Source organism: Peromyscus leucopus, chromosome 5 (assembly GCF_004664715.2).
Source record: "Peromyscus leucopus breed LL Stock chromosome 5, UCI_PerLeu_2.1, whole genome shotgun sequence".
Lineage (NCBI taxonomy): Eukaryota > Metazoa > Chordata > Mammalia > Rodentia > Cricetidae > Peromyscus > Peromyscus leucopus.
The window spans coordinates 126,685,640-126,698,910 of record NC_051067.1 but is presented as its reverse complement, the minus strand read 5'-3'; the positions used below and the strand labels follow the sequence as shown (position 1 = coordinate 126,698,910).

General features: G+C 46.5%; 1 protein-coding gene across 1 annotated transcript in view; it reads right to left on the bottom strand.

Moving 5' to 3' along the window:
• Rab4a (RAB4A, member RAS oncogene family) overlaps positions 1-13,271 on the bottom strand; it is a 29,515-nt gene that overhangs the window by 3,423 nt on the left and 12,821 nt on the right. Inside the window, exons 2-5 of the mRNA XM_028856347.2 lie at positions 7,039-7,119; positions 3,483-3,597; positions 1,980-2,042; positions 545-699 (exon numbers count right to left, since the gene is read on the bottom strand). Coding sequence (XP_028712180.1) covers positions 545-699; positions 1,980-2,042; positions 3,483-3,597; positions 7,039-7,119 — 414 coding nt within the window. The remainder of the gene's footprint in view (positions 1-544; positions 700-1,979; positions 2,043-3,482; positions 3,598-7,038; positions 7,120-13,271) is intronic.

The window sequence follows — 13,271 nt, the reverse complement described above, 5'->3', positions numbered from 1 at the left end:
CCAAATGTGGACATAAGGATATACTAGTCTCAGCTGGCTCTATGTGTTTATAATGCTGTTATCTCTACACACAGTGGCTGATTTTGAAATGGAGTTTTAACATTAATGAATTTGTTACCTAGCCTGGTCTACATAGCGAGCTCCAGGACAGCTAGGACTACATAAACAAACAAACACGAGTTTCTTACATTAAACAAATGACTTAATGTAAGAAAATGAAGCCAGTTAGCTGAATATTTCTTCTGCTTCCTTTCTCTGTGAGATGACTGCCAACTATGTTTCAAGATACATAAAACTCTGCCACCCTAAGACGGCTGATATCCCAGAGACCTAAAAGTCCTAACCACCTTGCTTTCCTCCGCACACAGGCCTTTGTCAGCAGAAAGACATACCGAGCTAGGCTGAACTAGTCAGTTGACAGTGGAGATTTCACAATTTCCTAAGATAATTTAATCTCAACTCCACCAGATGTTTTAAACCCAAATAAATGTCACTGTGCCCAGACCCACCCCGTAAGAAGCTATAAGAGGAAACAGTCACTTGCCATTCTCTTGTGCGAACCTGGAGGCTTCAAGGAAGGTGACTTCACGGTCAGCATCCAGGTCCTTCTTGTTCCCGCAGAGGATGATGACAATGTTCTGACTCGCCAGCATTCTGGCATCTGTTAACCAATTAGTAAGCGCATTGTAGGTTTCTCGGCTGTGTAACATAAGATTGTGGAAATAATACATGTATTTTATAAAACTAGCAACTCTTTCCAGTCATCCTGACCATGCACAACATTTCAGCAAGGGCAACCGCGCCTCAGAAGTGACTTGGGAACCTCAATGCCTGGTGATGCATCAGACCCATGGGCTATGTTTAGCTTTTGTTACAACAAAATCCATGAGTTAGACACTCTGGGTTCAAAGGGAAAGGGGACTTTTCAGTCACTTCACAAATGCACCTGAGCCCTGAGCATGTACAAGGTATGTGCCTGGCTTGCAACACTAATCACTGTTACCTGAAGATTTGCGGGCACCTTGACCCACAGGAATCCACCACAATGACTTTGCGAGAACCTCCTGCCACTAGGAGCTGGGGCTCAGGGACATGCAGGACTCCCTGGCTCTGTCCACCCAGGACCAACTCAGACCTGCAGGTTAGCTCCCACATTTAAGGACTGGCACAAGTGATATCACACCCTGGTAGGTTGATCCTCTCATGGCACTGGGGAATGAGGAGGGTGGAGTCAGGAATGCTATCCTCCTCTCAGAAGAGAAAGACAACCTCTGTGCTGTTCTCTCTTGGGTCAGGTTCCTCCCAGGAAGGGCCCCTTAGTAGAACCCTCTGGATCACGTGTTTCCAGGGCAATGCTGCAAACTCTGAGGTCAGTGCATTGATGAGATGTCCTCAAGGACAGGAATGTGCTGCAACCTGCATTGGCCAACCCTGGGGTCACCAGCCACATGTGGCATGAAGGAGTTGAAATGTGGCCAGAGCAGCTCAGGAGTGGAACTAAGCTGTTACATGCAGCGAGCAACTGCAACAAGTATTTTATTAGTTGATTTAAACCCCTCCCCCATGGCTTTCTGAGGGTCCGAGAATGTTACCCTCATCTTATAGATGAGGGAACCAAGACCAGAACAGGGAGGTCTGGGCCTGCAGAAATCACAAAGTCACTGGCTGGGGCTGGGATCTGAACCCAGGTGATCTGAGTCTGTATCTTCAGCCTCTTGGTTCACTTCTGAGAATGCACAGAGCCCTGCAGACCTTGGAACGTGTCCCACATGGTGTGAAGAAGAACAATGAGGCAGAAGGCTTGTTTCAGACCCAATAGCTCACAAACAAACACAAAAGACCCCTGTGAATCCCCAGGAGAGGGCCCAGAGGTTTGCTGGGCACAGCCATGCTCCCTCTTAGACCAAAGTGAGTCCCACATCTCACCAACACAGGGATGCAGAACACCGGGTGGCCTCTGTGGTGGGGAGTGACTTTACCTGGTGATGTCGTAGACAAGGAGCGCTCCGGCTGCACCTCTGTAGTAGCTTCTGGTCACAGACCTGAAGGGATGACAGACAGGCCATGTTTCCTCGTGAACCACAGCACAGGGCCAGGACAAGCGGGGCGCTCTCTTCAAAGAGGGGCAGCTCTGCTGAGCAGCTCCTCAGGCGGAGGAGGTTCTGGCATCTGCATGTGGCCCAAATGTCCTTAGCTCTCTGTGGGCGCCAAGCTCTGGGAAACCCTCATCTCTGTCTGCCACCTGTGGGTGTCCTGTGCCACTGGCTCCCTCCTTCCCCAGAAAAGCCCAGGATGGGAGCAGCCTAGATTCCTGCTGCCCGCCCGCATGTACTCTGCCCCATGGAACATCCTTCTTTACTGCTTGCTCTACGAGGCCTTTTGTCCACTTCACATTCTCAATGGTCTGTTTCTCTTCTGTAATGCCAATTTCTCCTTGCTAGCTTCTTTTTTAAACTTTATTATTGTGTGTACGACGTTGGGGTGGGGCATGTATGTAGAAGTCAGATGATAACTTTGTGACGTGACTTCTTCCACCTTTACATAGGTTCTGGGGATGGAATTCAGATCGTCAGGCCTGCCCAGCTTTACCTACTGAGCCATCTTGGTAGATTTTTTTTTTTTTAAATACTAGCAAAGTAACATTTGCTTTGGCACCTCCTATGGTCTCACACTATGTGGCTCAGACTGGCCTCGATCCCCTGGACTTAAGTGCTGCTCCTCCTGCCTCATCCTCCAAAGTAGGACTATAGGTACCACCATTCTATAGCCCCAATTTTAGTTAAAAAGTACAAAGTCTGCTGTGGGGGTGACTCTATGACTTGATGCACTGTGCAGAGAGCAAGACTAAAATGGTCACACACTGTCTTACATTCACTGTTACCAGATGCTAACTACACAACCTGATTAGCAGGGACCTGGGTCAGTTGTGCAAGAGTGTCCTGCAGGATTCATGGCAGCTGTACAGCAGTTAGTGTGAAGGAATAAAACCCCACCACGGGTGTTTAAAAATTCCTCACGGAAGTGTGATGTGGAAAAAGGCATTTGTCCTGTTGCAGTGCCTTGATTTTAATCTAAAAGGATACCACAGCTGAGATGGTGCTGCACACCCGTCGTCCTGACACTCAGGAGCATGACACAAGAAGTCATGGGCTTGAGGTCTACCCAGACTGCTCAGCTAGACCCTGCCTCAAAACACCAAAGGACAGACATCACGAAAGCTGAACCCAGCTACAGGGATGCTCAGCGTCACAGCCTCCTGACTGAGCCACCACCTCTGAGGTTCTAGTTATCTAGTGCTGTCTCTTGCTTGTTGGTTTTGGTATCTGGGGTCCAGTCAGTACTCTGAGCAGTGAGAGCTTCCAGGCTGAGCTGGAGCTTTTGAAATCAGTGTACACGTTGGTTTGAGACCACACACAGTGAGGGAATCTAGCTAAATAGTTTGAGTCCAAGTTCAAGTATTCTTAGTAAATTAAGAGAGCTACCTGAATCGCTCCTGTCCGGCTGTGTCCCATATCTGTAACTTTACATATTTACCACCAACATTGATTATTTTTGAGCCAAATTCCACTCCTATGGTATGATTGGAGTCATCTTTGACTAAAAAAGAAAAAACAGAACAAATAATTACATTTTAGAACATGAAGTTAACAATTCACAGATTTAAACAGTAATGTTAGGATCAATGGCTAAAATAAAAATAGTAAAAAGAAGTGGGGTAGGGGACTGTAGCCAGAAGTTTTCCTGTGTCCTGCCCATCCAGCAGCCGCTAGGACAAGTAAACACGCAGAGGCTTATATTACTTGCAAATGTATGGCCTAATGGCTCAGGCTTCATGCCAGCTAGCTCTTATATCTTAAATTAATCTATTTCTATTAATCTGTATCTTGCCACATGTTGTGTGGCTTACCAGTCTGCTGGCATGTTGTTCTTTGGGTAGCAGGCTGGCGTCTCTCTGCCTCTCCTTTCTCTTCCTGTCTATCTGCTTCGATTTCTGCCTGCCTCTAAGCTACCTTGCCATAGGCCAATGCAGCTTTATTTTTCAACCAATCAGAGCAGCACATATTCACAGCGTACAGAAAGACATCCCACAGCAGGGGACCTACCAAGGGCTCTGCAGATGGAAAGGCTGTTCGCTTCAGCCATCCATCTCTAACAGTCAGCTGACGAATGACACTAACTTTAAGTAAATCACGTGATTCCTTTTCTCAAAGAGACAGTAGAGTGTCCCCCCATCTCCTAACACATGATATAGTGACTGGAAGAGGCTGCCCTGAGCCTGTGACACCCTACTGTCCATGGAGAAGTCTGACACCAGCCACCTTCTGACACCAGCCTGCTGCGCAGTAGGGCATGTGCCTGGTAACCAGCTGGACATTAGTCAGCAGTGAGGTGGTCAAAGTGTAGTTATTCCAAAGAACTGAACACAGGGGACTCCAAGGATAACCTGATTATAGAACTCTGATTTGGGGTCTGTTTGAGGAAAAAAAAATTTTTTTTTGGTTCTTATGTGTATTACTGGTGCCAAATGTTCATTAATTCTAGCATTGCACAGCAAAACTTTGAATGAGTTTATTGTAGAGTCCCATCACTTCTAAATACAACTGGGACATGCCATCAGTACAAGGTGGCTGTGACAAAGGGATAAGTTAGGACAAATGCTACTCCTGTCACCTGCTGGCTCCCATCATGACTTGGACACAGCGTAATGCTTCAGAAATCAGGGGGGCCACTTGATGCGTCTTTTTTTTTTTTTTTTCCTAGAAGGGTGAGAGGTTAGACAGAGAATCCAGCCTATGCCAGAGACAGATTCAAGTGTGATCAGGTAGGAAGCCCCTTACCCCCACCCAGGGACACTGCAGGGAGGACCTCGGCAGCAGCCCAGGTGGAGGCATGCTGTTGTGACAAGGAGAGAGCAAGCTTGTCCTTGAGGCTCTGGGAACAGTTAGGGATGGATACACAACCTGCCTGGGTGCTCTGTTGTTGTCGGAGATGGAGCAGACACTAGATACGGAAAGGATGTCAGGTGTGTTGGTTCGTGCCTGCAATCCCAGCAATTGGGAGGCTGAGGCAAGAAGACTCGCATGGATTTGAGGCCAAGTTGGCTATACATTAAGTCCTGGACAGTTCGAGAGCTAAAGGATGAGTGAGGACCTGTTTCCAAAAATCAAAAGCAAGCGAATGTGCAGAGGAACCACTTCTGTTGGTAAATCACGCTAGAGCCTATGCTGGGCAGAGGAAGTGGCAGAATAAGTTCCAGAAACGTCTTTTCATTCTCTGTCAAGACACTCTACTCTTCCCCTCCTCTCACCTTAGGTGTTCCTACCTTAGGTGCACTTTATTACGCCAGTTCTGTGTCGAGCCTTCCTCTGATGGCCCTAAACTAGCAGATCACTCTCCACAGCTCTTTACACTGTGATCACAGTGCTGCTTATTCTAAGGGTTTTCTTTGAACCGACAGGCTTCCACACTCTCATATATTGTGGAAGAAAGATCACATCTCCCTTTCCTAAATGTTACCAGCCAACATAAGCATGTGGGGCTGTGGTCCAGAGTCCTCCGTAACAGACACTCCTCCCAGGAGCACCTCTTTGTTCTCCATTTCACTTCTTGACCTGTAGACCAGGACAGGAGACAGAAGGGCCTCAGAGGCACTAAAGGCCACCCGGAGCACCTGAAGGCTATAACCTTCCCAATTGCACTCCAACGTGTATCTCGCTACTCTGCCGGAAACAGGGTCCCTGCTGAAGAATCCTTGGCTATGCTAACCATCTTGTCATCTCTTAGGATAGGAAAAGACTATAACTGAGCCACTACTAAACTGAAACACTAACTTAATAAAAGTTCTGTCATGTAAAATTCTAAGAATATAACCTATTTGGGCGCAGACATTTAATAATAGCACTCAGAGGCAAGGAGCATTGGGTGGATCTCTTTGAATTCAAGGGTACCCTGGTTTACATAGTAAGTTTCAGTCCAGCCAAGGCTACATAACAAGACCTTATATTTCAAAACCAAACAAAACCCAAACCACAATCTTGTAATCTACTTAAAAGGCCTTTTACCCAGTGGTAGACCCTGTGGGATATAATACCCACCAGGCAAGACACGTCCATTGGCACAACAGTAGCCTGTATGTTACAGAAGGAACCGACCACCTTCAGACTGGATTTGAGGCCTGCCCCACAGGAGGAAATTCATGCCTAGCACTATAATCTTGGCCAAAAGCCCATGCTGGAGAGGTTGTAGACCTCAGTGGAGAACCTAGCATAGTTGTTTTGCTAAATGGACATGTTGTCAAACTGCCTTCTAAACGTTTATGATTCTCCCCGGGCATTCGTGCTGCTCTCAACACTGGTCAGAGAAGCCTCCTTTTGGAGCAGACAGAAGTTGATGTAGAGACCCACAACTGCTCAAAAAGCTGAAGTTAAAGGCTGGCTGTTGCTCACAGAGAAGCGGGTGGGAGCGGGGAGCAGGTGAAGTGTGAGAGCCAGAGGATGGGGAGGGCTGCTGTGAAATGCTGTCTCTGGACACGGCGCGGCCACTGCAGTCATGAACTCACTGCACTGACGCGGAGTCACCTGCACAAAGTCGGGCCCATCAACATTCCAGCGTGGATGGGTGAGGGGCCCACTAGGCACTAGCCCTAGCTGAGGAGATATTAGCAGTCAATGGCCACTAGGGGAGGGGGAGTCATTTTACTTCAGGGGGTAGCCAGTGGTAAGCTGTCTGCTCTCGATGACCCAGTACACACACATACACATGCAAGCAACCTTAATCAAACTCAGTGATATTACATGCAAGTAGGGAGAGGTTGGGGCTTGTTAGGAAGAAGGGTTCTAGAGGGAGGTGGAGAGGATAAGGGGATGAGGGTGGAGATGATTGAAATATATACATGTATGAAAAATTTCAAATAATAAAACCTTAAAATTAAAGTACTTCGAAGCTATGGTTTCCCCCTCCAGAAAGCTCAGATTTCCCATAAGCACCTCTGTGCCCAGGGTGCTCAGAGACTTTACAAAAATGTCTGGTGTCACTCACACTTTTTTTCAATGAACTGATGAAGCAAGCAAGATTTGCCAGTTCCCGCATTTCCGATGACCAAGAATTTAAACAAGAAATCTGAAAGAAAAAAAAAAAGAATAAGAAATAACTTTAAAGGGAGCTATGAACACACTCAGAATATGGTCATAAAATCTAGTGATGTGATAGAAGAGGTAACTGAATCTTCTGTGAAAATACACTAGCTTGCCTTTTCACATCTACACACTTTACATTTGCATATTTCGGATATATTCGGAGCTTTTCCAAACTGCTCCTTCAACAACTTCAGAAATCTGAAGGTTGAAAATTAACTTTGATAATGAATAAAATGGTCCCTGCTAGCCGCTACAAACGCACACACTTAGTTGCAGGCAAAATCTGTTCCTTTCTTCTCTACACAGAGGTGAGTTGCCAGGCATGTAGCTCCATGCATCACTTCTCATCCCTTGGCTGTAGTTCCTGGAAGGCAGCTGAGGCCAAGTTCAGGCTGCAGATCTAGTGTCTGATTCGGTGCAGACAGGGTCGTTTAATTTGGAACAGTCCTTTAAAAATGTATTATTTTATGTGTAGTGGTATTTTGCTTGTATGTCTGTGTACTGACCATGTGTGTGCGGTACCTGCAGAGGTCTGAAGAGGGCAACAGATGCCCTGGAGCTGGAGTTACAGATGGTTGTGAGCTGCTATGCAAAAGCTAGGAATCAAACTTGATTCCTCTGGAAGAGCAGCCAATGAATGCTCTTAACCTCTGAGGCAGTGGTTCTCAACCTTCCTAATGCTGTGATTCTTTATTATGGTTCCTTTTATTATGTTGTGGTGACCCCAACGATAGAATTATTTTTATTGATACTTCATAACTATAACTTTGCTAATGTTATGAATTGTGATATAAATATCTGATATACAGGATATGTGATCCCTGTGAAAGTCACTTGACCCCCTCCCCCAAAGGGGTTGCAACCCACAGGTTGAGAACTACTGTTCTGCGACATCTCTTCAGCTCTTGGTGTATTCCTTTTACAAGACTGAAATAAAAGACTTCCAAAATGGAATTTGTTAATTAGTATGAAGTAGCTTCAGAAAGTCAGGGTTGCAAACTTTCAGTGTAGCAGAGGCTGGTCTTGAACCCTTGATCTTCCTGCCTCTGCCTCATAAGTGCACCACTACAAGTGTACTATCATATCCAGCACTTCAATTGCTCTTTTTCTTTCTCTCTCCCCCACCCCCTTCCTCTAAGACAGGACCTCACTATGTAGATCATGCTGGCCTCAAACTCCCAGAGATCTATCTGCCTGTGTCCACCTCCCAAGTGCTGAGATTAAAGGCATGATGGCTAGCTTGCTTTCTGTTTTTGATAGGGTCTTACTATGTAGCTCTAGCTGGCCTGGACCTTGCTTGCTCTGTAGACCAGTTGGCTTCAACTCGGAGATGTGCCTGCCCACCCGAGAGCGGGGATTAAAGGCATTCACCACCTCACCCAGCCAACTGCTTTTTCTTTAGTAAGAACTCTAGTCCTGCCTAGCTGGGAGCTCCACACATTGGTTCCTTGTCCTCTGAATGGACCTGCCTAGCCTAACCTTGTCTTGACCCTGACCTGCTGCAAGTCCCACCCTGCCTGGCACCCATGCATTCCTCACTCTCTCCAGACCACATGGTCTTCCAGATGGGACCAAGTGCTGGTGATCCTAGCCACTCTGCTCTCCCCCACTAAGCTGAGGCAGCTGCTGGCTTTCGACATGGCCCTGTCACCAGTTTCCAAGAACTATAATCATCACTCAGAAATTAAGCCTATTTGGTCTCCAGTGACACCCAAATGGTGGCAGAAAATCATGGCACAGTGCCATTAGATTTGCGCCAGCATTTAAACACCAACCACTCCAGCTTCTCACCGTATGTTTTTAAAGCATGACATGGAGACACCACCCCCTCTTTGAGATACCTACACACACGTTCTTGCATGTGTCTGACTTTCTTCCTGAGTGCTTCTCTTTCTCTTAATCATTAAGTATAAAATCTATATCAAAATATCTTTTAGTAGCCAGGTGATGGTAGCTCACGCCTTTAATCCTGGTGCATGGGAGGCAGAGACAAGCGGATCTCTGTTGAGTTTGAGGTCAGCCTGAGTTCCAGGAAAGGCCCAAAGCTACACAGAGAAACCCTGTCTCGAAAAAGAAAACAAAACCTTTTAATAAACTTCAACTCTGGTTCAAAAACAAGTTATTATAAGGGCTGGAGAAATGACTTAGCAGTTAAGAGCACTGGCTGCTTTTGCAGAGGACCTGGGTTGGTTTCTCAGCACCCACATGGCAGCTCACAGCCATCCTTAACTCCAGTTCCAGGGGATTCAACATCCTCCTCTGGGCTCTGACTCATCAGGTACACCCACAGTGCACTTACATACACACAGACAAAACACATAAAATTAAAAAATAAAACTTTAACACCTGCATTATTCACAGCAGTAAAACAGGGAAGCAATTCAAGTGTCCATCAGTGGAGGAACAGATACCTAAAATGTACTATCTCCATTCAATGGAACAGGGCTTAGCCTTAAAGAGGAAAGAGCTCCTAATAACTGCTCTAGCAGGTGAACTGAAGGACGCTCGTGACATAAACCTGTCATAAAATGACAAATACGGAGTCCATTTATGTGAGGTGCTCAGAGTAGGCTGAAAGCAGAGTGAGATTGCCAGGGCCTGGGGTGGAATTAGAGACTTGCCATTTCGTGGGCACGAGCATCTGTTTGGAAATATGAGAATTCAAGAGACGGTGGTGACCACGGTGTTACACAATGTGACTGCACTGCCATCTTTGCTCCTTGGTGGAGAGCTTATTTATGTTTGCGTTACTGCATCAGTGTTTTGCCTGCGTGCATATTTATACACCATGTGCATGCAGTGCCTTTGCAGGCCAGGAGTTAGTTCCCCTGGGACTGCAGCTGCCATATGGGTGCTAGGAATCGAACCTGGGTCCTCTGGAAGAGTAGCCGGTGCTCCTAACTTCTGAGCCATCTCTCTAGCAACCCCATGAAATACGACTGTACTCTAATACCACGGAAATGCACACTCAACATTTTAGTTGGTTAAGACGGCCAGGCTAAAGAGAACTGAAGTTTCTCAACCTTACTCACCATTCTCTTTTGTTAGGAAACAAAGTTGTGTAAGTTATAAAGAGAAGATAAAGAAGAGCTAAAGTTGGGTCTGTTGTTGCCTTAGGAGAGGGAGAAGGTAAAGGCTGGCAACAGGAAGGCAAAGGGAGACTCCCAGGGCACACTAAAGACTCTGCTCGAAGAGCACAAATCCCTGCTTCTGGACCTTGGACTCACACAGCCCAGTGTGGACTCGGGCTGGGATTTGCTGAGCTGTCCTTTATAAACTAACTGCTGACTGCACCGTTGCCACACCCGGCCAAAGGGTGACAGATCAGCATACCGTGACGGAGAAGGGACGGGCGAGATGCACAATCATGACAAAACATCGACGCTCAGAAAGTGAGAGGCTACACATGGAAAACAGCTGGTTCGGAAGTACAGTGGAGCGGTTAGGAAAACAGAATGATGCTGCTTTTCTGGAACAGTAGCAGAGTGCAGCCTTGGGAGGGTGGGGTCTGGGGTGCCCCGACAAGTAGTAAAGCCCACTCATTCCTCCCAAGAGGATGAAACATTCCCTTTTGACAATGAATTGTGAGCTGATACTGTAACTATTTCAGACAATACACTCTGAATCAGGAAATCAACAATAATATGCCACAGAAAGCGATGCAGATCACTTCAGAAGGGCACACCCTGACTAGACACAAAGGTTCCCCACACATGGCCCTCTGAAGATGTTTACAACCTAAAGCTATAAAACACACAAAGAAACAACCCCTTATGAGGACATTATAAGTGACATAAGCCAAATGTTGATGATCCCATTTGTGTGAGGTTCCTGGAGTTCACACACAGAGAACAGGGGCTAGTGGGCATGGAATCACCTCAGTGCCCCAGTGTGTGCGGACCCTGCCTTCAGGACCTGCCAAAGGGCAGCTTGGTAAGAGGTCATCAGGATGACAACATGAAAATGTATCTAAAAATGAAGGAACAGGAGGCTTGAGAGAATCGTTAGAATAGAGTCTAGATTGCCTAGGGAGAAAAAAGACAACCATTAATGTAAGTTCTCCCAGGGCCTGGGGCTACAGGCTTGCCATCCAGCTACTTGAGAGGATGAAGCAAGAAGATTTCGAGTTTAAGGCCAGCCTGGACAACTTAGTTTGTTTCACAAGGAAAAGCAGAAAAAGAGGGCTGGGCATGTGTTAATGACTAGGTGGAGAGCATATGCCCGGTGTGTACAGGGGCCTGGGTTCAGTCTCCAGTGCTGAGAAAACAAAACAAAAATAGGTTAAAGAGGAGACGGACAAAATGAAGGCAGAAGGAGCGGAGCAGAAGCTAGAGGAAAATTACTAGCAGACAACAGAGCATCACCAAGAAAACAGGGGAACCCCAAAGACACAGAGAACAGAGGGAAATCTAACTTCTGTAAAAGAGGGATCAACAACAAAAGAAATAGTAAGATATATATATATGTATGTATGTATATATGTGTGTGTATATATATATACATTTATATTAATTGACATTAAAGCAATCAGTTGGGTGTGGTAGTTCATGCCTGAGGTCCCAGGACTTGGGGGGCAGAGGCAAGAGCATCACTAAGAGTTCAAGCCCAGCCTGGGCTACAGTGTGAGACCCTGCTTCAAAACAAGGGCCCGCAAGGTGGCTCAGCAGGTAAAGGTGCTTTCTGGGCAAGCCTGATGACCCGAGTCTAATCCCCGGAGCCCACGGAAAGGTGGGAGCATGGTGGCACATTATGTGCCCCTCCCATCATACACATACACACAATAATAATTAAAAAAAACCCCAAAAATTATCAGAATAAAAATAACACTGAGCTGCTAAGAGGAGTAAGTGTACGCACAGACAAGGACAAAGTGGACAGAGTGTGGAGCAATCAGCAGGAAGGAAGACTCCCTCAAGGAGATGGGGTGCCCCAACTGTAAGGTCAGAGCGATGGGCGCAACAGCTACTCGCCTAGGTGTTCCTCTTACTTTGAGAGTCAGGAGGTCTAAGAATCTGGTAACACAGTTATGAGCAAGTGCAACTGGCCTTCCTTCTCTTTGGTTCTAAACTATGTATGGCTGCTTTAAAACAAAGTGACGACTTTGTCTGACATGATTGTAGAAATACGTACTAGAATTACCTAAGTAAGTGAGAAATGGCGAAGTTAAGAAAATACAAAGAGGGGCTGGAGGGATGGCTCAGAGGTTAAGAGCATTTGCTGTTTTTGCAGAGGACCAGGGTTCAGTTCCCAGAACCCATGCGGCAGGCAATAACCTTTTGTAACTCCAGTTCCAGGGAATCGGATGCCCTCTCCTGGCCTCCAAGGGCACTGCACACATGTGCTGCACAGACAGACACGCAGGCGAGACCCTCATACATGTAACATCTCATCATCAAGGGAAGGTAGGAACAAAGGAAGGCAAGGGTTCTCCCCTTGATCTGGTAAAATGGCATCAGCCAATGATGACATATTGCACATGTATAATGCTGTATCCCTAGCAACCACTAAAACGCGGTAATGAGAACTGTGTGGGACCGGTGTGGTGTAATCAACACTTTGGGAGATGAATGCAACAGAATCAGGAATCTAAGTCACTTCAGCTGTTTAAGGATGTAGGCGCCAACCAGGGCTCTGTGAGACCCTATCTCAACAACAATAATAGATAAAACAACCCCTCACCACACACCACCCATCCACCAACCAAACAACAAAAAGGAGAGAGCAGAGGGGGTGGGCTAACATGAAAGGGCGCTGGTCACGTGACAGTCCAGTAGGCACTGAGCTGTGGGTTCTTCTGCATTGTTTTGTTTTGTGACCTTTGTTTCCTCCCAAATCATAGGGGAACAGATTTCTCTTCTTAGGGTATTTCTGCCCTGGATCCTCTTGAAAACCCCATGGTTATTATACTCACAAGGTAATGGTTTCTTCAGGGAGGAATTAGCTTGAAGGCAGGGAAAAGGCTGTATCCCAAAATAGAAATGCTAAAATGGGACATTATACCAGTGTACTTTTAACTTTCCATATGATAAATGTCAAAAGGGATTATGGGAAAGCTATCAAGCAATCAGCAATCAGTGGGGAGACATCAGCCACCCTTCCACGGAGGCATTACAGAGTAAAAACAGTCACAGCTGC